Source organism: Xyrauchen texanus, chromosome 26 (genome assembly GCF_025860055.1).
Source record: "Xyrauchen texanus isolate HMW12.3.18 chromosome 26, RBS_HiC_50CHRs, whole genome shotgun sequence".
NCBI lineage: Eukaryota > Metazoa > Chordata > Actinopteri > Cypriniformes > Catostomidae > Xyrauchen > Xyrauchen texanus.
The window spans coordinates 24,021,123-24,044,493 of record NC_068301.1 but is presented as its reverse complement, the minus strand read 5'-3'; the positions used below and the strand labels follow the sequence as shown (position 1 = coordinate 24,044,493).

Below are 23,371 nucleotides of genomic sequence, written 5' to 3'. Positions count from 1 at the left end.
TTCCACATGCATGGACATTACGTTTTGTCATCGCTATAGGCTATGCATAACTAAATTTAATTTAAACTGACTGATCTCAGTTCAGGGGACTCTAGGCTGTCATTAAAGCGTTAAACTTTCCACGTACGGAGTCATGTGACAAAACAACATGGTGCCGATCACAGCAGTTTGTTTTTGGAAGAAACGCCAACAAAACTACATCTGATAAGAAACCTAATTACATTTTTACATTAAAATTGTTTGAGTCAAAAGTGTGGAGTCTAGTTTCGGCCGATATGCCATTTTAAAAATGTCAGATTTATCGTGAAAAGGCACGCTGAAATAAATAATGACCAAGTACGTGGACCATAGGCACATTTAGTATTTTATAGATAATTTCCATCTAAGTCACTTTCACTTTACTCACCAACATGTTTCATGTTTGTATGTGTTAGATTAGTTTTTATGTTTAGATTAGCAATAAAGTCTTGTTTGTATTCAAAGATAATTTGACAATCTTGTCACTTGATTTTTTCAAAGATCTGTCCCTATAGATATACCTAAAATATCTGTGATATTACGTTCAATAAGCCATGAGAACAATTTACTCCAATAAGTGAATTAATCATATTTCCCTTATTAAAGTGAATTCCTTACAATAGACATTGAGTGGATACAACAAGACATTGTATTAAGAATGTTTCTTATAATGGTTGTAAATTGACATACAGACAGTTTAATTTAATTCCTAACACACATATTGTTCCCCTACAATGTAGTTGCATAAAGCCTTTACTTATTTCAGAGAAATTTGTTCTGAGAAAATAAATAACACATGTTTTCAGGCGTCACCTGTACTTAATATTAATATCTAAATGCAAAGATAGTGATAGATGCTTTTTGGGGCACTTTAGTGAAGATAAATCATCTGTGTGACACTTCAGTGTTAGAAAAAAAGCCATTTATTACAATGCAATGCAACATGTATTTTCATACACTATAAATAGGATAGTACGTGTTTTCAGGTGATATTAAATGGACAGATTACCCAAAAAATGAAAACCTCTGTCATCATTTACACACTATTGTTTTATTTCAAACCCGCATTTCTTACTTTCTTCCATGTAACACAAAATTATATAGTTAGGCAGAACGACGAGCTCATGGAAAATGGAAAGTATGGAAAAAGTGATGAATGTGATGAAAGTGAATAGTGAGTGAGTAAACACACTGCCTTACTTCTCTTTTATGCTCCAAGATAGAAAGTCAAATGGATTTGGAACAACATGAGTGTTAGTAAATAATGACAAGAGTTTTCATTTTGGGTGAACTATCCCTTTAAGAGAGGGCTCCCAGCATCCCACATGCTAAATGTTGTTTAGCACAAAGACTGAAAGGCTGTTAAATGTAGTCTATTCCTCCACTGAATATCAGGAGTGGGACAAGTACTGGAGACACAGCTGATGACCCAGAGTGTATGTCACCAGAGGTGTTGCGATGTCACAACACTGATATTTTGATGTTAAAGATTTTGACCGCATGGTCAGCACCAGCACTGGCGAGCTGGACCCAGGATCGGTCCTCGTTCCCGTCCTCGTCATCTTGGCCTGCCCGACCCTGCTTTGGCCTCCATTGCAGCCTCTTCACCACAAGTGTGTGACTCTGACTGTGAGGTGGGAGGGATCAAGGAAAACCACAATGATGGATGGAATGGATGGATGTTGTTTCAAGGCAACACAAATCTTCCCTCACATGCTGTCTGGATGTCTCTGTCTCTCTTTTATATGATTTATTACATCTCTGCTCAGTCTAGGTAACTTTCATATACTGTACACTTGACAATTTCAAAAAATAAACAGACAGATAAATAAACACACAAATCCATCTTGTTTTCAGAACTTACTGGAAAAAAAAAATGCACTAGGAATAGTTCATCCAAAACATGTTTTTACATTTTGTTAGGCTGCCGATTTAATGTGTTAAATTAGTGAGATGAATTACATACAAAAATAATGCATTAAAACATTACTGCAATTAACCATGTCACCGGTCCATAGGTTGGAATATTCCTACCATCAGAGCAATTCAAGCCAGAAGTTCAGTTTTTAGCAGGGGGCAGTAAGCAAAACTCCAGCTGTGTAGGCACTGCAGCTTATACAGAGAACAAACCATACTCGGGCTTCCTTTTGTAAAAATGCTGAGTTTATGACATGACACAAGCAAAGAAAGACACTCCAAAAGCATCCGTCTGATGCATGTGTACATTGACACGTTTTTAGATAAGCCCTAATAATAAATCTATCTCAGACAAACTGACAAATTCAATTATATAATGGATTGCTGTGGACTGTAGGCCAATAATTGGCTTATGTTCAGCGATAGGGAAATAAACAATATATTGCCTTCTAAAGCCACTTTTTGTATTGTCTAATCAAAGTTTTAATCGTATACCACGATAATGTAATACTTTTTTATTATCTGAATTGTTTTATAATATATATTTTATTTATGATTATTTAAATGTAACCGTTTATATTTACTAAGTCATTATATATAGAATTATTGTTAAGGGGCTTTCTTAGAGAATATTAATACAGTCGAGTAATTCGATTAATTAATCTGAATATCGTAATTAATTTGATTCAAATATTTTATTGATTGACATTCCTAAAGTTGTCGTTACAAACCCATTTGCTGTTAATGTTACGTAGCTCATTCCATAAACGACAGTTTAGCTGTCAAGCTACTAAAAGGTGACAATGAAACCCCGTAAAAGTCAATATGACTTGTGAGCTATAGCTGTAAAATGGCTTTGTGTGAGGAACCAACAAATATCAGTCATTATTCACTTATAAATTTAACCAGTTTCCAAAAATGTAATTGACGGCAAAATGGCATTAGTTCTCGAGTATGAAGTAAACCAACACAACGCGGAAGTTTTTTTATTCTGGAAGAGGTTAAGATTCAGTGAAAAGTTACAAAAATTTCGGTCTATTCCTCACACAAACCTAACGTATGGCTTGAGAAGACTTGTAATATAGCGCATAAGTATTATGGACCAATTCTGTGGGGATTTTATGGTGTTCTTTGTAATTTTTTTGGAACATAACAGTCCCAGGTAAGTGTTGCCATATACCAAGAGCTGCATGAAAATTAAAAAAAAAAATTTTTTTTTGTTACACATACAAATGTAATAGGTTTGGAATGACATGAGGATGAGCAAATGATGACAGATATTTTGGTTGAACTTTTCCTTTAAGGTGAGTGACTTCTGGGCAAAAATACCTGTAAGTGCCCACACAGATGGTTTATCAATCAACCCTACAGAAAGGGAGAGTTTAGCCAGACTGGACTCAATCCACTGTGGGGGAAAGTGTGATAGCTGGAAAGAGGGCTCGGTGCAAACAGAATAGCTTGCACAGCTTGGCCTCTCACTGACACCTCATTCTCTCCTTTCACGGATCAATGCGGAACTTGCCCACGGGAGCCCCCATATCTACCTGAAGCTTCTACCGAGCAGTGTGGGCCAGCTCACAAACATGTTGCCTTATTGTTGTCAAAAACACCACCAGACCACCAGTCTTTGGAAGTAGATATGACTCTCTTGTTTAACTTGAGAATGTGTCACTTTGATGAGATGTTAAGAGTGCAAGAATGAGGAAGAAACTTAGATTTTAGTTTTAGGGGTTTAGTGCAAATTGTTGTACAAACTGACAGCAGCAAAACAATCCATAGGCCTGCATCAAATCTGTACACTTTTGTCATTCTCTGCCATTCACTGCCATTAGTAAATGATGAGAGAATTTACATTTTTAGGTGAATTATCCCTTTAAATGTGGGAAAATAAAAACAGGAGATGATTAAGACCTCTAAAAATAATAATTAACACTTTTTTGTACCATTTAAAATATTCAAGACTTTATATGGCCTTTCTTTTTATTTTACTTTTAAAAGTGAATTTAAAAACGACTTTTTAAGTACCCGTGAGAACCCTGATTATGTGCAGACCTATCAGGCACACCACTGAGATATGCATTCTCTAGACACTTTTAACTGACCGTTTCAAAAGTAAAATACAGTGTTGGAGAGCAGAGAAGAATATCACCAAGAAAAAGGATACCATACATCCGTTTCCCCACATATGCTCCAGTCTGATCCAGAAGACTCTGATGGCCTCCATTTATACAGCAAAATCCGCCCATTCTCAAGACCCACAGCCAACAAATAACTGCACAAATTCAAATAAAACAAAACATTATTTAAAATGTCACTTATTTCCAATTATGTCATCACATTTACTCACATCATGAGTAAAATCATTTTCTTACCTCTGGTCTGAACACAGCACTGGGCAGAACGACACAGCAGTGGCTGAATCTCCAACATCCAAAACAGTGGAGCAGGGACTCACGTCAGCCCGCTCACACTCCCCAAAACAGTTTCCAGAGCCACGATATCCCCAAACTATCACCTAATAATAAACAAACAAAAAGCTGATCAAACGTCAAAGTTCAGACAGCAGGAGAGGTGGATTGCTGCTTTAAACCGTGAGATACCTTTTTGTCTCGACTTGACGTCACAAAATACTTGCTGTCAGAGCTCCAGTCACATGACCAAATGATGCGTGTGTGAACCGCCGTGTCCTTACTAGTGTTTGCATAGAGAGAAAAACTGGGCTCTGGAGGAAAAAAGAAAAAACAAGAAACAGGTGAGATGCAAAGATACATTGTGAAATATAATAAGTGACATCTTCAAAATGTCCTGCTGGCTAAGTATACCAAGTTTGGTTACATTTAGATTTTGCGTTGAGTAAATATTGATCAATTACTCAAATCACGTTCAACCGAAGGAACTGTTTCGCTAATATCTTTGGAACAATTTAACTTTATTGAACAAATGGTCTAGGAGTTTGAAAAAGTAGGTTATTCAAAAAAATTCTAAAATGGTGGACAAAAATGTATAGTCGGAAATGAAATCGGATATCCATTTGTAGGGCCTGAAACAAGGAATCGGAGGGAAAAAATATTTAGATTTTGGACCTCACGGTTGCTGAGATATGAGCCAAAACATAAAAGTGCTTATTATAGTGTCACCTAGAGTCAGATGGGTGTGCGTGTATGCGCTTGAGTAGCGGTCGGGATTTGGGACCATCCTGCTATGTTCGGTGTCTCTAGGACTTATGGTCTTTGCTGCCCATTCCCTTTTAGGGCAAAAAAAAAAAGAAGAAGAAGAAAAAAATCCTAACAGATACAATAGGGTTCCAGCACCTTTGATGCTTGGCCCCCTAATAATAATAATAAGCCTTAGAAGAATGATAAGGCCTTCGCACTTTCAGTGCTTTGGCCCTAACTAGCTACTATGTATAACATTATGAAAATTACACCCTTTTTGTGCTTGGGTACAAAGATGTGCATTGAGTAATTTTGTAGTCAAGTACTCAAACCCACAAAAAATTTGTAATCGATTACTCATGAATAATAAAAAAAACAACTTTAAAAATAACAAGTTAAACACGTGAAATGTACATTTGTATATTCACAAACATTCAGAAAACAAGTGGTGAAATTTGGCATTTTTGAAAATGTGCTCTGCAGGTGTTCAGAGATACTGGTCTGAAAGTTTCTTGTAACGCTTTTTACTTTCTTTCCACCTTAAAGTTGCTGCAAGCAATTTTAGCTGTTTTACTTCCACGAGAATGAGCCGTTGAATTAGCCACGTCCCTTCTTTCCAAAATCCTGCACTCTAAAGATACCAAATTAGCTATATTGAGGCTGATATTATGCAGAAACAGTTGTTTAAAATAACAGCAGCAAAATAGTGCCCTCAACTGACGCCTGTTATTAACAACATGGCATAAAAATGGCAGTAAGACTCAATAATTAGCTGAAACTACAATAATATGAGAAGGCTCAAAATGATTGACAAGTCAAATGTGTCAGAGACCGCGACCTGCAAACACATTTTTATTAGCTGTTTACGTAGTCAAGAGCTGTCACAGAGACCTGTGAGATATCTCATGACAATTATTTCATAATAATCTTTCAGGGAGTAAGAAAGGTTTTTGCATTCCTTTCCATGAACAAAACTGCTTACAGCACCTTTCAAAAGCAGATGCTTTTCTGCTTTTTAAGCATGACTCATAAAAAGAAACAAATTCCACTAGAATACAATTCAATATGAATCAAAATATTGATACACTTGGCTTTGCCTGAAAGCACAAGCAAATATCTCTCTCAACACCTCCACGACACATATCCACAGCGCCCTCCATTAGACTCGATAATAAATGCGAGATTTGGTGAAAGATTCAGAGGGAAGTTCGGTACAATTCAGTGTTGCTTATGGAAGACAAATGTGCAAACAAAAATCAATATGCTATGTTCAAGAAGTGTTTAAATATTCGACCAATTGCTGCAGAACGAGTACTCGATTAGACAAATTCTTGTGCACATCCCTAAAAAAAATTTGTTTTTAATTACATTTTATATGGTTATTAGTACCATTAGACAAACTATAAAATAAATAGTAAAAAAAAAAAAAAATGTATGCTTTATAGGGTTAACAAGCAGTTTTCCCAGCAAAGTATAAATACTAGCTCTGTGGCACTATCAAAACATTGCTGTTTGCTTGAGCATTCCAACCAGCCTGGCATAGCAACCATGACTTGACCAGTGGTGCGAGTTTGGACTGGACTGTCCATTTGAATGACCAATGAAAGATTGGGAGCATGTTGAGGAAACCTGTTTGCAAACAATCATTATTGCAATTCCATTTGGTGGCACTAGAGTAGGGTTGGGCGATGTCCCCTAAATTGGCAGTTGACGATGTTGACAATAAAACATCGCGATGGACGATGATATCGTCGTTTGGGGGGGGGGGATTATATCATTTCATATCATTTTCAAAAATTATATGAAAAATTATAATTTCGTTATTTTACTAACCCAACTAATGACTCGTCGGCGCTTTATCAGTAGGTTGCACGACACGTGAAGCATTTTTTTTTTAGCTTTCACTTAAGAAGAGTTGTGCACTTTTTATTTTAATATATCTCTTTACATAAATACTATTTTCCACTTAAAAACTATAATTTCGTTATTTTACTCACTGATGAGCAAAAGGTCGAGGCAGAAATGACCATGTACCTGCAGGAAATGGCCATTGATGGGGAAGAGGACCCGCTGACTTGGTGGAAAACGAACGACAAAAGGTTTCCGTTCATGGCAAGATTAGCACGGAAATATCTGTGCATATGTGCTACCAGTACTCCATCAGAGCGGGTCTTCAGCACAGCGGGTAGTGTAGTTACTCCAATCCGCAGCTTATTAAAACCAGATAAAGTGAATATGTTGGTATTTCTGGCCAGAAACATCGAAATTTAAACATGGTCTATGGTGAAAGATATTAGACTTCTTTACGCATTTTTCAGCCATCCGTTCTGGAGCTATTCGATTTTGCATATTATTTTTTAAATGTTCATTTGTGTAGTTCATATGATCACTTTACAATATTTCAATAACATAATTTATTTTGTAGCCTGTGCTGAAGTTAATTGTGCTGCTAATTATAAGTGAAATGTTAATGCCGAGTTTCGGTCTGAGTGTTGTTCCGTTTTCTTGTTCTTTATTTGTTGTTCTTCTATGTTTTAATAAATGTGTGTTATTCATATTCACCTTGTTTCTTTCATTTGATTTGACTTCAGTGTATACAAGAGCTATGTGACAATGAGCAAGATTTTCTGAGACACTACAACTACTAATAATTAATTAATAAAGTCTATTTTCTTGTAGCCCACAACATATTTTAATCTAAATGTACAGTGCAAGACATGTAAAAAAAGACAAGAAGCTAACAATGTCAAGATCAATATTTGTGTAGCCTGCCTGACACGGTATTTTCACAGACTAATACATCACATCTCTGGCATATACTACAGTATTTAAAATAGCATATATGCATTAGTTATATTCTCAATTTAATTTACAGAGCAATCCCTGCAAAGTTTTTAGGTTAACTATAGACAGGGATCCCACACCTTGGTTAACTTCAAATTCAAAGACCTTTCAAGGACTTTCCAGGTCCAATATCCTCAAATTCAATGTGGATGTGGGCACACATTTCAAGTGAGAGCAAGGTTACATCGTGTTACCTTGTAAGATACATTGTTACAGTTTTCATGTGTCAAACACAACTATGCAAAAAAGCTTTTTGTTTTGCATTATTTTGATCTATTTGACAAAGATCTGATATTCTATTTGTCGTATTTCTGTTTTGCACAAAACTGAAGAATATTCGGTACATCCTATACTGTACTCTAAAATGATCTCAAACTTTTGATATTTCATTGAAAAGAGCTTAGGCCCATGTAACCAGAAGATTAAAATACTTTCAAGTTTTTCTTGCCTCATGGGTTTATATTATATTCAACATTACATGAAATAAAACATTTGTGATAATCTGTTGCCCAAATATTTTATTTTTATTGAAAACAATATACAGTCATTGACTGAACATATTTGGCTTTGGTGTAAGCACTGAAAACATATCACAACATAGTGCAGATCAAATACTTTATAAAACATTCCAATATGGGACATTAACATAAGGCCATGAATGGATAAACAATATTAAACAATAAATAAAAAACACAAGGTCAGCTTAAAATATGTAACAGAGCAAAAACGTTCCCTGAGGTATTCTGTGGTGGTTTTCCTTTTTAAGTTGATTGTCGCTTTGTTGATTTTGTCTTCAATTGCTTTTCAATTCATTCAATTTCTTGTCGAGCGATTTTTCCACTTCCACCATTTCTGCTCTTTTCCTTTGCTCCCTTCCTTAAGCTGTTAGACTTGGCAATTAGAGTTAGTTTGCCTGTTTTCTCTGCCTCAAGAGCCAATTTGTCAGCAGAGGTCTCAAGTGCATCCATGTCATCTTTCAGTCTTTTTTCCTTCATTTTAAGTTCCCCAATTTCATCCAGCACATATTTTCTCTTATTGTTTTTTTCCCGCATCATCTCTCTTCTCATATCCTCAAGATGTGTGATGTATCTCTGTCGAGCACCTCCAACTGACATCAATAGCGGTCAGTCAATTGTGACATTCTTGTTCAACTCAACAGCCTTCCCAACTAACGCCCGTTTCACTCCGTTTGCAGTATGAATGCGATCCGTTCCAGATGCAGTGCGTATACAGCAGTGCAGAGATCTTTTACACACCGAGTCTATTTCTTCTGTGCTGCAAACGCTGAATTAAAGTGTTCTTGGTCAAAATTAACATGAAAATGTAGTAATTTCACCATACATGCATTTAATTAAATACGACTATTTTTCACAGTCATCTTTTTACTTTAAGACCAGGGTGAAGCAAGGAAAACTACAATTTACTTCAAGGTGACATAATGAATGACACTCGTCTCATTCGTGGAAGTGGAAAAACAAGTTCTTTGTGATGCAATATTTATTGTATAAAGATTTATTATGCAAAAGAAAAGGTATGAGTCTGCAGTTTTTGTCAATTTTAATTTAAAATGTTTGCGATTTTAATATAACTACATTGTTCAATATGTTACCACTTGCTTGAGCAACTTAAAATATAATCTATATTATATAGAAGTAATGCATTGAATAATACGTTGTTTAAATTGTGCATCTACATATACATATACATTTATTTAAAAATGCGTCTTTGAAAGGGTATGTGTACAAAGAGATTCGCCTGGTGCCAACTTTTTTTTTAAATAAAAGTTGCTGATAACTTCTGGATTTGAAATACAAATAGTGAGTAAGTGTTTGTGGTACAACCGCAGATCAGTTGCGCACTGCAAATGCAGCATAATGTGAAAGCGCTATAGCGCGTGCTGCTCCTGTACCATACGCACGCAGTATGTGTAAAACGGGCGTAACATTTCACAGCGAGACATTTAAGTAACAGCAAAAAACAGCTAGCAGCTAACATTCAATCAACATGTCTGTCAGATGCAGGCTATGGTAGGACTTACCTGCTTTCGATTTCACGAAGTGCCGTATTGTGTGTAGATCCAGCAGCATGACTTAAGAGCGCCGCTTCTCCCATGCTATCAACTTTGATTGATTTACAACAGGCTTTGCACCTGGCTATGTGATGGCCCTTTGGATCTCTGGCAAGCCATTCTTTATAATTTTCTTTGGTGAGCCAAATATCCTGAAATTTACATTTTCCAGGCATCACGTTTCAGCCTATTTTTGCAATGTCTGTGAGTGGGAAACGTTGAGGTACCAGCGCGCGTGAACGTCATGGCAACGTACAAAACAAAGTACCTCGTGCGGGAAACACTTAACGTAAATGCGCGCAACTAACGTAAATCAAGCAGGCTAGTATGCAGCATAAGCCACGAAGTGTTGGCGAAATAAAAAATTAATGGACAGATTTTTTTTTTCCAGAAAACTTCTTGCACAAAATAAATTCAAGCACTTTCAAGGACCTGTATCTATGTATGTTTATTTTCAAGAACTTTCCAGGGCCTTGAATTTTATTTTTCAGATTCACAAACTTTCAAGGATTTCAAGGACCCGTGGGAACCCTGTATAGAAGAGACTAGGATTAGTAAGTCACACTAGCAAGACTCGCAAAAGGGGGCGTGGCATCACGATGGTGGCTCTACATCGTGATGTTGGTCAGCCATCACGATGGACGATGATATCGTCCATCGGCACAACCCTACACTAGAGGCCAAGAAATCACACATTTCAGCTTTAAATTTTCATTTATAAAATGCAGTAAATAGATCAAGTATTACTTTATGGCTATACTGTAGGTATTCTTGAGTATTTTATCTTATTAGCTAAACTTTTAATTTGTAGTCACCCACAGTGCAGCTTCAGATCTCCACCGCTAACCGGGTCAACACACCCTTATATCAACACCTCTGCCAATAACCCTCTCCACGCGTCTGCCCCGCGCACACCAACACACGCGTGCCTCCACTAATTAAAGCTTAGGCAGCCGCTGCTGGCCAGGCGCCGACTGGCGAGTCTCAACTCATTAGCCAGAAACACAAAAAGAGTGCGAGGGAGACAAATGGAGAGGAGGCAGTGGAGAGGGGGTGGAGGGGAGGCAGCTTGTCTTTGTGATAGAGATTTCTCCATGCCTGACACTGTTCGACCGCCACGCTGGGCCGTTCTCTGATCAGCTGTGACACTGGTAACCTCTACACATCTCCAGCATACAGGCTGTGAGTAATACCAGCTTCAACCAGAACAGACTGCACCATGCATCAGCCCTCTGCGGCCTGCAATGCCTCAGACATGTCAGAAAATGGAGAAAGAAAAACAAATGCTCCTCTGCTTACCTTGTGTCAACAGTAATTTAGTTGTGTATACTCTGAATGTAGACACACTATTATAAGCCCTCCAAAAAATGTGCACTGGCAAAACATTTACTAAAGTAATGAAATATTTGTAATGTATGTTGCTTGCACAAATGAGTCAGAATGGATGGCAACTTTTGCCCCAGAATAGTGTAGTTATGGCATCTACCAGCAGGGGCTAACTAGACATAAACAGCCTGACCCTATATCTATGATGTGTAGAAAATGAATTGTGGGTAATGAGCTGATATGGGTAGAAGAGGGCAGGTCTGCTCACCTGAAGCTGTGCCAAGGTTTCCTCTTCTCCATAGTGACCAGGTGCGGTCTCGAGACACAGCGAGCAGAAGGTGTCCATTCGGGGAGAATGCCATCTGAGTGACGGTTAGACTGTGATAGGGCAGCGACTGGAGCTGTTTCCACGAGGTGGCGCTCCACAACAGGATTGCAGCGTGCTCTGCTTTAGAGGCCTGGAAAATATAACACATGATCCAAGTCAACTGGAGTTCAGTTCTGCTTACAATATGGCAGCACTTTACTCATAGTCTCTCTTTAACAGATCTTGTGGCTTTATCTACCGTAATTTCCGGACTATAAGCCGCAACTTTTTTCCCACGCCTTGAACCTCGCGGCTTATACAATGACGCGGCTAATATATGGATTTTTCCCGCTTTCAAATTTTATAAAAAAAAATAATAAAAAAAAAAACATTCTGTGACGTGCTCAGTTTTTTGGCGGCGTGAAGCTTTCATTAGACCAATGAAATTGCCGAACGGGTTAAGGTCAAAACAACTTTTTTGTTTACTGTTTAGATTAAATCGAGCGTGCTCAAACTTCCCATCATTCTGATTACGGTAGTAATTTTGTCACCCTCACCATGGCAAAGACATGGAGAAACGCATATGATGCTGCTTTCAAGTTGAAGGCGATTGATCTGGCTGCTGCACGGGAGCTTGGTCTTAATGAGTCGATGATAAGACGCTGGAAACAGCAGCGTGAGGAATTGACTCAGTGCAAAAAGACAACTAAATCTGAGGCTATACTCCGACACCGAAGGAGATGACTTCAGTGGTTTCAGTGCACAGGACGAGGAAGATAGTGACCAATGACTTGGTAGGCTACTGTTTACTGCAAATGTTTTATTACAAGCCATATGTGGCAGCGGGGGCGTGGTCAAGCGCCCGTCCGGGAGAGAAAAGCTGTAAGGGCGCTTACACCTGCGCTAAATTATGTCTAACACCGGTGTCTAATTTCAAGTGCCCTGCTTCACGTGTCCTTCTTGGGAAAACTGTCACACGGGCACCAGTGTGACAGTTTTCAGCAGGGCACTTGACGTTCCAGGTAAGGCTTTTAATGGCCACAGCAATGTTTACAATCAATTTTATAAAGTTTCTCAATTCTTCTATGCGCCAACACTAGACTGACGTCACTCTCTCAGCTCTGTGGCTGCTGCCTTTTTATGCCGCTCTCCCCATGCTTACTGAAATTAGACACCGGTGTTAGACATAATTTAGCTCAGGTGTAAGCGCCCTTACCGCTTTTCTCTCCGGACGGGCGCTTGACCACGCCCCGCTGCCACACCGTGTTTCGTTAAAGCCTGAGTAAAGTTCATTTGTTTCAGTGTACCGGTAGGCACCTGCGGCTTATAGACAGGTGCGGCTTATTTATGTTCAAAATAATATTTTATTTAAAAATCAGTGGGTGCGGCTTATATTCAGGTGCGCTCAATAGTCCGGAAATTACGGTACTTGTATTTCTACTATTACCCAAAAATGATAATCCTCATTATTTACTTGTTTTTGTCTCTACAATGAAAGTCAATGGGGTCCAACACTTCCAAACTCCAAAAAGAACATAAATGGCAGCATAAAGGCAATCCATACGACTCAAGTGGGTTAATCCATGTCTTCTGCAGTGATGCGATCAGTTTTGAATGAGAAATAGAACTAACTGTAACTCTCTATTTCACTATAAATCTTGACAGCTTCAGTCTCCTTGGCACAATCATGATCTGAAGCTTGATTACACTTCCTCACGCTTGATGCATGTTGCTTTTATGCTATTTATGGAGTTTGAAAGTATAACACCCCACTGACTTGAATTTTATGGATAAAATTTTTTTTGTTTGTGTTCCACAACAGAAACACATTTGAGATGGCATAAGGGTGAGTAAATGATGAGAGAATTATAATATTTGGGTGAACTATTAATTTGAATGAAATTCCTTTTTTACCCAAAAATGAAAATTCTTTCATCATTTACTCACTCTAATGCCATCTCATCATGTGTATGACTTTCAGTCTTTTGCAGAACACAAAGATTTTTGGAAGAATATTTCAGCTCTGTAGGTCCATACAATGAGTATGAGTACAAGTGAATGGTGGCAAGAACTTTGAAGGTCCAAAAATCATATTAAGGCAGCATATAAGTTATCCACATGACTCCAGTGGTTTAATCCATGTCTTCAGAGGCTATATGGTAGGTATGGGTGAGAAACAGATCAATATTTAAGTAATTTTTTACTATCACTCTCCACTTTCACTTTCTTCTTTTGTTTTTAGCAATTCGCAATCTTCGTGCATATCGCCACCTACTGGTCAGAGAGTAATAGTAAAAAATATAATATGCTACTCACTTTTGAATTCTACTTGTGTTTGTCAAGGTTTCTGGGCTCAAAATCATTCGTAAACTTCATTTCCCATCAACTTTGACCCTTTAAACAAGCTGTTTTTTCAATTCTTCACCTTAAGACTTCAATATGTAGCTCTGTTATTATTGGCCAACAACTTCACACTGTCATTCATCAGGATAGGAAAAAACTACTGAACAATAAATAGCCATTGAAAAGAAAGCTTTTACTTATTATGGAATGTGAACTAATCTTTAATCCCTTGACCACATCACCCATCAGCTCTTCCTGTAGCTAATCTGGTAGAGCATGGTGCTTGGGACATCAAGACTGTGTTTCAATTCCCAGGAATCACATTCTGTAAGTCCCTTTAGGCAAAGCATCTGCCAAATCAATATATATGTAAAAGTAATTCTATGTGAACATTTTGGCCAATAGTAACATGAGTTCACAATTTCTAGCAGAGCTTGTCCTTTTCTTCTGAATCTCGATCATAGAGACTCCCTCCTACATACAGCAGACTATATTCAGCCAGCATGTCCACAGCAAATTCATGTGAGCCTGCTGGACCCCAACAGCAACCCGCCATCAGCCTCACAATCTCCACTCGAGCGAGAACAAATGGCAGGTGACACACAGAATGTGCTTTCATTCGGAAGGGCTTTGTGCGTGATCAGCGTGAATTTGCAGAACCACGGGGCAGACCGGGACACAAACCAATGATCTCACTTCACTGTCTCAGAAAATGTGTGTTACAGTGCCCTAAGGGCACATAGGGTAGCTACCAACCATAGTCATAAGAGTCCAATGCCAAGAGTCAATTAATACTATAGACGGCTCTATATTATATTGTACTCTTATGAGAAAAATAAAAGGTTAACAATTTAACACATGCTTGTGAAAGGTGACGAGTGTAATGTTTTGGATGTTAAAATCCTTTGTTTTATCCGAGTATAATATATGCAGAGGCATCTGTATGCAAACCATTTGTAGGTTGATTTTGCCGAAAAGTGTAAACACTATGGAGATAATAACAGGGTTCCCATACCTTTTCACCAACAAATGTCCTTAAATTTTCCAGTGATTTACGATTACTGGACTGAACATTGTATAGAGATTGTACTCACACAGAGCATTGTATAGCTGATGAAATATTCATTGAGCATAACTAGAAAAATTATTATCACAATTATTATTACATAATAATACTATAATACAATACAAATAAATATAAATTATATTTATATAAAATTATAAATTATTATTTTTGCAATTCCTTTTTGTAACACTAGTATTCCAGAAATGACAAACTTCTAAATCTTTGAAATTCCTTTAGACTTCGTGCAGGTCATGCATGCATGGTTTTTGTGGGTGTCCTGTTTGGATGTTCCGTGGCCACATTTGTGTGACACTAATGACCATCTGTTCGCCCATGTCACTGTACCTTACACGCAGAGGCCACCACCGTCCTCGCAGAATCAGATGCCAGGCAAAACATCTCAAAGCCATGCCCGTACCTGTAGAGACAGAGCAGCGGAGAGGAGAGGGTATGTTAATGAGGGCTCTGTCAGTGCCTGCTAACAAATACAGCCTGAGCAACATGACAGGTTCAGTGAGACAGTTGAGGTGGTGATTCAAACATGACAGATCCTTTGTGTGTCAGGGCTGCCGTTCATTCTGTCCTATGCTTATGGGAGTGGAAGAAAGCCATGCACTTTGGCAGCCATTAGCAGATCTGCTTAGTAATTTCCAGCACTGGATGAATAGCTTGAGAAGTCACGCTGTCAAAGCTTTCAGCTACTTACAGCTGTGCATGTAAATTATTATAGTTTACCTAGTGCTGCCTGTGTATCAAGGAAACTGACTTTGAATTATTATGAGGGAAATAAACTAATACTGTAATTGAGAACATTTTAACTGATATTGAATTCTAGAGGCATACAGATATATTATCTTGATATCTGTGTAATTATTATTCGCCAAAACTCATTTTGTTTATACACCAGATGATTGTCCTGGATGCTGATTGGTCAATGCAGTGTTGCTGTCATACCTTATTGCTCAAATAATAAACCCATTCTTCCCACCAGCAAAATACTACTAAGCATCCATTTCTGTAACATACAACCTACAGTTTCTGCAAATGTCAGAGTCATCCATCATATCAGTGCAGAACAGACAGTATACTTCAGTAACAAGAGCTTGGGAACCTTGTCGAGTCTAAATTATTTAATGTATTTTTTTGTGATAATCAGTATTATGCTGTCGACTGACCTTAACTTGTATTGAACCCTGAATATTCCTTTAACCTGTGTTCTTATGTTGCTGTGGCAGTATCAAACCTCAATGCTCAAGGGGGCGATAGTTCTTTCAGCTGATGTAAGTTTGTTGATGTTCAAATACTTTCTCTTATCCCAGCTACAAAAAAACAAGTAAATCATTCGTAGGTTGATAACCCCGAAATGTGTAAACACTTATGAACACTAGTACCACAGACTCTGTGGTACTTTCCACATTCCTCTGTTTGCCTAACAGAACAAAACTGGCTCAACCAATGGTGTGAGTTTGGGGCGGGACTATCTGTTATTTCGACCACTGGTAGATGAAGGGTGTATTGTGAAAGCTATTTGAAAATAATTTTAATTTTTGCAATCTGGATGCGCTAGGGGTGCAGAAATGACACAATTCAGCTTTAAAAATTCTCTTGTATCAGCTCAATATACAGTCAACTATAATTAAGCCATTGGTAAGTAGATTTCACATATAAGTGTAAACTGTGTAACACTGTGAAAACATTGCTTTCACAAGCGTCCAGTCTGACACAGAAACATTAGTTCAACTGATGGTTTGAGTTTGGGGTTGAACTATCTGTTTGCACAACTGGAATATGTTTGAAAACAGCAATTATTTTTTGCAATTCTGTTTGGTGTCACTAAGAAATAACACACTTCAGCTTAAACTTCAAATGTCTGTGCTTTTAAATTCAAAAACTTATTCTGATCTGTTAATATTCAGGTTGCTGGCACTTTTAAGGTAAAGTTAGAAATTTCTGTGCCATTAGCACCACCAAGTGGAACTGCTAAAATAAACAGTGTTTTCAAACAGCTTTCCCAGTGGTCAAATCCATAGCTTTAGAAAGTGATATAATAGGTGTATGAGAGAAACAGATCAATACCAATTTCCACTTTTACTTCCACATTCTTCTTCTTTTGTTTTGGGTGATTCACATTATTTGTGTATATCGCCACCTACTGGGCAGAGACAAAATGTATAGTAAAAAAGTACTTAAATGTTGATTTGTTTCTCACCCACACCTATCATATCACATCTGACGACATGGATTTAACCACTGGAGTCATATGGATTACTTTTATGATGCCTTTATGTCCTTTTTGGAGTTTAAAAATTACCCATTCACGCATTGTAAGGACCTACAGAACTCTAAAAATTGTTGCATTCTGCAGATGAATGTCATACACATCTTGGATGGCATGAGGGCGAGTAAATAAGATAATTTTCATTTTTGGGTGAACTATCCCTTTAAACTAGGAGAGGAAGAAATATTTTCACATCGAAAAAGTTTTACAGGAGCACACAGGAGGAATGGCTCTTGTCGTGGGATCTAAATACCTATTCCACTGCATTATTTATGCTACGTGCGCTGGTTAAGCAATAATGCGGAGTAGCATTAGTGCCTGCAGCAGCACAGCCAATGAGGGCAGACAAACACAAACGAGAATGGATGGGAAACTCACAGCTTCTGTACCTCTGGCCACAGTGTGTTCTGCAAGAGGTCGTCCTCTGTCGGGGGCTCTGACAACACACACAGTCAGTCACAAAATGTAAACATAATTATGATAAATGAGCACACCTATAGATTGCATTTTTCAAAAGGCTCATCTTTTAATTTAGCAATAGATCCACAGCCGAGCAATTTCCTTGAACAACAGCAGCTTTATCCACAATTTTCGGTGCTGTGGATTAAAAGATTCTATTGCTAAATTAAAAGATGAGCAAAGTTAGCTCTCTTTGTGCAAGCCTGATATAAATTTGTCTAGAAACATAGACACTTATACACTTAGAAACTTATGCAACACATGCCCCAATTGAAATGGAATGGAGACCAGATATAATTTTTTATAGGAGTGGCAGTTTTCTTTTAATAGTTTCCCTATTTGCTGCTGCAGAAGACACAAGATGGAGGGAGTGGTATTATTCCATTAACAACTCAATGTCCGCCTCATTGCGCTCCCCGTAGCCCAGTCATCAATATTTTAACTTTGCAATTATATAAGCCTTCTTTCTAATTATGATTTCAGATTAAGGAGCTTTTTCAATCACATTGACAATGTTTGCAATAGTTTGCCTAGAGGGAGAGGCATAAACCTCCCGCTTACACACACACACACACTCCCCCATCCCCCTTTTACTGTAATAACATTTGTCTCCAGATTCATGCCCCAGATACATGAATAAACCAGAGAAAACTGTCTTTAATAACCACTTGTCAAAAATGTAGGTTATCATTCTGTTTTTTAGGAGTAACTCAGGAATTGTTAACAGGACTTGGAATGTTATATATGATATTGTATATTATAGTTTGTACTGCCAAAGCCATTTGATGTAAAACGACCAACCATAGTTTGATTTTTAAAGTAATGTAATGTTATGTATAGGGGTGCGAAAACATGAGGGTGATACTTCAGGACCCCGATTTTACATCAAGTTACATCAACACCAATAATTCACTGCAAAAAAACTATTTGGTTAACACAAACCATCCCTTCATTGCAAATAAACACATATTTGATGTTGTCTGGATCATATTTACTTACCTTTGCACATGTTTAGTTGCTTGTTATTATTGGGATTTAGCAGGATTTTTATTTGCTGTCTGCAATCCAATCAGAACAGACCTGCAACTAATTTTTGGGTCACCACCCACAATTGAAAACTTGTGGCCAGTAATTTCAAGAAGTGAACTGATGTGAAAATATATGAAAACAAAAACATGTCTGTATGCATATAAATGTAAAACTACACATAAATACCTGTGAGTTTGAGAGGTTGAAAGTAGGACTCTTTGTACTGGTCAGACATGCTACTGAAACCATCACCGTCCTGTTGAGTGCTCTGAGATGCAAGGTCAACTGTAAATACATCAAAAACCAGTGTAAAAGTTAGCAATTACCTATCCACTTCTCGGATCAGCTCATTGGAAATTATCCTGTGGTAAATGTGCATTCAGGTCAACGAACACAAAGGTGAATACCTTGAAACACAGCCTTGTTGGACAGGCCAAGGGCAGGCGTGCTGGCTCCCTCTGGGAGGTCGGCTACATCCTAGACACCCAGGGGACAGATACCATAAAAACTTCCACACAAAATCTTTCTATCGAAAAAGGCACTTTATACAAATAGGCTACAAAATAGGGGCTGAATCTTTTTATTTTACAAAATAGTCAATAAAAATGAGGAGTCAACCTGAGGAGGTCAAACTAAATATTATATAAGCTATTTTATTTTATATCAATTTTATATACCTAAGGTTTGCTTTTTTTGCAACCCTGTTACCACATTTTGGGACATGTGTAAATTCAGTTTAAAACCCTGATTTGTGTGATGTTGAAATTAAAAACATTAAAATAAAGAGACAACTGAATATCATGAATATTATGACACTGTTGTATGACTTTAATTGTTGCATATAGTTGAGAAGGTGAAGACCTCTGAGGTGGGACAGGCAAAAATCACCATTTTAAAATGATGATCTAATTTCACCTTCCGTTTTATTCTAGATTACTTTTCTATTAGATAATAATTTATATAACAAAGAATAGTTTCAAAAGAAAAAAAACCCTTGGGATTTGTGCCTCTAATGCTTTGAAAAAAGTAATGGGACACCAACACCACTTACAGTAAGTGTACCCTGTTAGTGAAGTGCCAAAACTCTTTTATAAACCAGTTTTACCCAAAATCAGCCTGAATCTAGTTTACATTTATGACTAGCATTTATGTCATCTCATTTACCATGACACCAGGTTATAGAAAATGGAACTCACTTTTAACTGCATACAGGGTTGAATAGGTAATCTGGGCATTTTCCCGGTGGCACCCCAAGGCATCGTTACTAGTTCTAATGTGACGCTTTCAAACTAGCAACAAAGGCTTGGGCTATATCAAAGCAAGATGCTGAATTCATGGTTTAAGAAAGTAGTTCCACTAACAAGAGCATTTTAGGGCCAAAAATCAGAAAATGTATTGAGATAAAACCCTGAAAAATGTCTTCAGGTGTGGTAACTGTAGTATAATCGGAATAATTGACTCCGGCCCATTGAATTCTTGAAAAATAATGCACACCCAAGCAAAGTATGTGAGGGGAGCAGTGGAGCAGCATGATTTTGCCTTGTTTTTTTGTTTTTTTGTTTTTATCATAGCTTCGTTGTTTTCTCTCGATCCAAGAGAGCTCCAGTAACGATCCATCACAACACCATGTTTTAAGCAATGTTAAACAATATTGGCATAAAATTAAGAATTAATAAATGGAGTGGTGGTGGTGTAGTGGTCTAAAGCACATAACTGGTAATCTGGTAATCAGAAGGTTGCTGGTTCGATCCCCACAGCCACCACCATTGTGTCCTTGAGCAAGGCACTTAACTCCAGGTTGCTCCGGGGGGATTGTCCCTGTAATAAGTGCACTGTAAGTCGCTTTGGATAAAAGCGTCTGCGAAATGCATAAATGTAAATGACGGGGAAGGAGAACGTGAGTTGTAGGTTCGATTGTAGATGACTCACGAAAAAAGGTTTGTTGTGGAATCTTTAAAGGCATCTTTCCAGAAATCATAATAATATCCATTTACATGTGGAAAGAAAATCTAAAAGGTCAGTAATACATCTCTCTCTCCTATTAAATCATTTGAATGATCATATCATCATTCTAATCTAATGCATCACCATCTCAACTGTATTACTGGATGTCCTTCATTAAATAGAACTGAAATGTCAATTAACTAAAATGCCAACTGGTCAAATCGATTTGTTATTTGGTGTTGTTTGACTTTAATTGTTTGCCATCTAAAATTTATTTTAGTGCCATAATTTATGCAATTACATGTGCAGATGAACAAGCTCAACAAACGTGAGCCAAAGTAGAGAGGTATAGATTTTAAATCTTTTAAGTATTTAAAAGCTAGTATTTCTGAAAGTGAACACAGCATTGAAAATTTAGCTTTGATAATCTTATCTAGTTTTGAAAAAGAAGTATAGAACTTTGATAGGGTAATATTCATTTATAAATTAAATAAAGAAAAGGGAGCAGGAAATGGACAACCTGGAGTGGAGCTGGAGCGGAATGATTATCGAATGCTTTACGCACGAGGGGAAATTGTTGCCACTCCACTCACATACTCTTCACCTGAGGTGTAACGGCCACAGCGGAAACCTTGGGGTACATTATTTTCATTAATTCAATGGTTCTTCGACAATTATTCCTTACATAATGTAGGAATGTGAAACTCCTCTTTAAATATCCCTGATCAAAGACAGAGCACAGAGTAATTAAACCTGAGGTTCCATTTGGCATAGCTAATTAAAGTTTATAGATGAGATGATTCTGAGTACTTACATTAGAGGCCAGCAGTTTCTCCAGGGAGGTACATGATATGTTAGCAAAGTTCTCAACTACATTCCGTGGAGCTCTGAATACCCGCAGGACCTTCTCATCAGCACCAGACACAAACTGAAACCGCCCGACCATGGTTAGACACTGCATGTCATAGCCATGAATCTGTGGCCTGGAGATCTCGTGCCAGGTCTTCTGCAGACAGATACAGCATAAATCAACCTTTAAAGACCCCGTATAATGGCTTGACATGTTCAGTTTTTTTCCCCCTCTATTGACATGTTTACGAGTTTGGGTGCAACATATTAAAGTGCCTGTTCCTTGTTTTTATTTATCTGTTTTTTATTTTTTTTATTAAGCCAATAGCCTTTAGTTTACGTCACAGTCATAATTTTATAATAAAAAAATTATAATCGTTTGAAAATTTATAATCCAACAAAATGTAAAAGTTTTTTTTTTTATATAATATAGTGATCTGTTTAAACCTGTGAGGATCCTTTTCTCTTCCAGGGCGTGAAGAGTCTGGTGGTTTGGTCGGATCCAACAGAGATGAGAAACTCTCCATCTGGGTCCCAGCTCAGGTCCTGCACTGCGTTAAAGTGACCCGAAACCACCACACCTGGCCTCCACTTTCCCTGTGCAACACACATACACACCCATCTCCATATTCATTATACACATTTGGTATACATATCATTATTGTATTAAATTTTTTTAAGTTTAAGATAAAGATCATGGAAAATTAAGTCTGTATAATAATGAAATGTCTGTTTAATTCAATATAATGCTTTGTTATTGTTGGATGTTGAGATTTATGTCTGACCTGGTCGCCGTCACGGTGCCAGAGGTGCAGTGCTCCGTGGAAGGCATGAGCTAGAATCATAGAGCCATCTGGGCTCATCTGACAGCCATAGAAACCCAAGGTGTTTCCTCCAACTTCACCAACACGTACCTATTGTACACAAGGTTAACAAGAAATAATGGAGCAACAATAAACATACAAAATATCAATATTCTACAGCAGAGATTTCCAACCAGGGGAATGTGTACACCAGGTGTACTTAAGCAGGTTCCAGAGGGAACTTTGAAAGATCACAGTTTTACGTTGTTGCTAAAAACAGAAATTACAACCTTAAAATGATTAGGCCTTTCAAAAAAAAAAAAAAAACGTCAGTGCTCTTTAGAGGCTGTTTAGATGGAATGTGTCCCAGCGCACTAAAAAGAACACTTGTATCGTGAGACAGGTTTTTGAAAAAAATAAAAACGCAGAGCTCCTGCGCGAAAAACTGGTAGAACAGTGAGACCTGGTGCAACAGTCAAGGACATCCGTCTAGCGCGTGTTTATATAAAAACTGTAGATGGACAGTGTGAACTGTCCCTTTCTCATCACACTCACACTTCCGACCAGAACAGCACAACTTTCCTGTTTTTGTCTTAAGGGGTCATGAAATGGAGAATCACATTTTTCTTGATATTTAGACATAAGAGGTAACTGTACAATAAAACACTGTAAATTTCAGAACTCAAACCCTCATCCCCAGTCTAAAACGAGCATTTATAGTTGCCACCCTGCTGAAACGTTTTGAAATCTGTCAAATCTTTTGAAACTTGGACCCTATCAAAAATCGTTTCATTCATGAATATATGAAATGTCATGACTGTTTGATAGTGATAACAGTTGTGCTTGAAATAAACAGTTTAATATATTTGGATGCAACTTGTTAGATGTTCGTTGTGTGTAAACCCTGCAATTTTGTTTTATAAAGTTTAGGGGCTTGTTCATTCTCTTCCGATGGAGTTTTCTGA

General features: G+C 37.7%; 1 protein-coding gene across 2 annotated transcripts in view; it reads right to left on the bottom strand.

The window, feature by feature from the left end:
- Positions 1-747: 747 nt before the first annotated feature.
- LOC127619559 (elongator complex protein 2-like) overlaps positions 748-23,371 on the bottom strand; it is a 42,732-nt gene continuing 20,108 nt past the window's right edge. Inside the window, exons 11-22 of one of the 2 annotated variants that reach the window (XM_052092422.1) lie at positions 22,389-22,517; positions 22,051-22,200; positions 21,569-21,760; positions 19,218-19,287; positions 18,997-19,095; positions 17,701-17,758; positions 15,390-15,462; positions 11,597-11,786; positions 4,536-4,657; positions 4,308-4,450; positions 4,100-4,207; positions 748-1,645 (exon numbers count right to left, since the gene is read on the bottom strand). In XM_052092422.1, coding sequence (XP_051948382.1) covers positions 1,480-1,645; positions 4,100-4,207; positions 4,308-4,450; positions 4,536-4,657; positions 11,597-11,786; positions 15,390-15,462; positions 17,701-17,758; positions 18,997-19,095; positions 19,218-19,287; positions 21,569-21,760; positions 22,051-22,200; positions 22,389-22,517 — 1,500 coding nt within the window. In that variant the 3' untranslated portion in view covers positions 748-1,479. The remainder of the gene's footprint in view (positions 1,646-4,099; positions 4,208-4,307; positions 4,451-4,535; positions 4,658-11,596; positions 11,787-15,389; positions 15,463-17,700; positions 17,759-18,996; positions 19,096-19,217; positions 19,288-21,568; positions 21,761-22,050; positions 22,201-22,388; positions 22,518-23,371) is intronic. The other variant, XM_052092423.1, reaches the window with a different exon arrangement.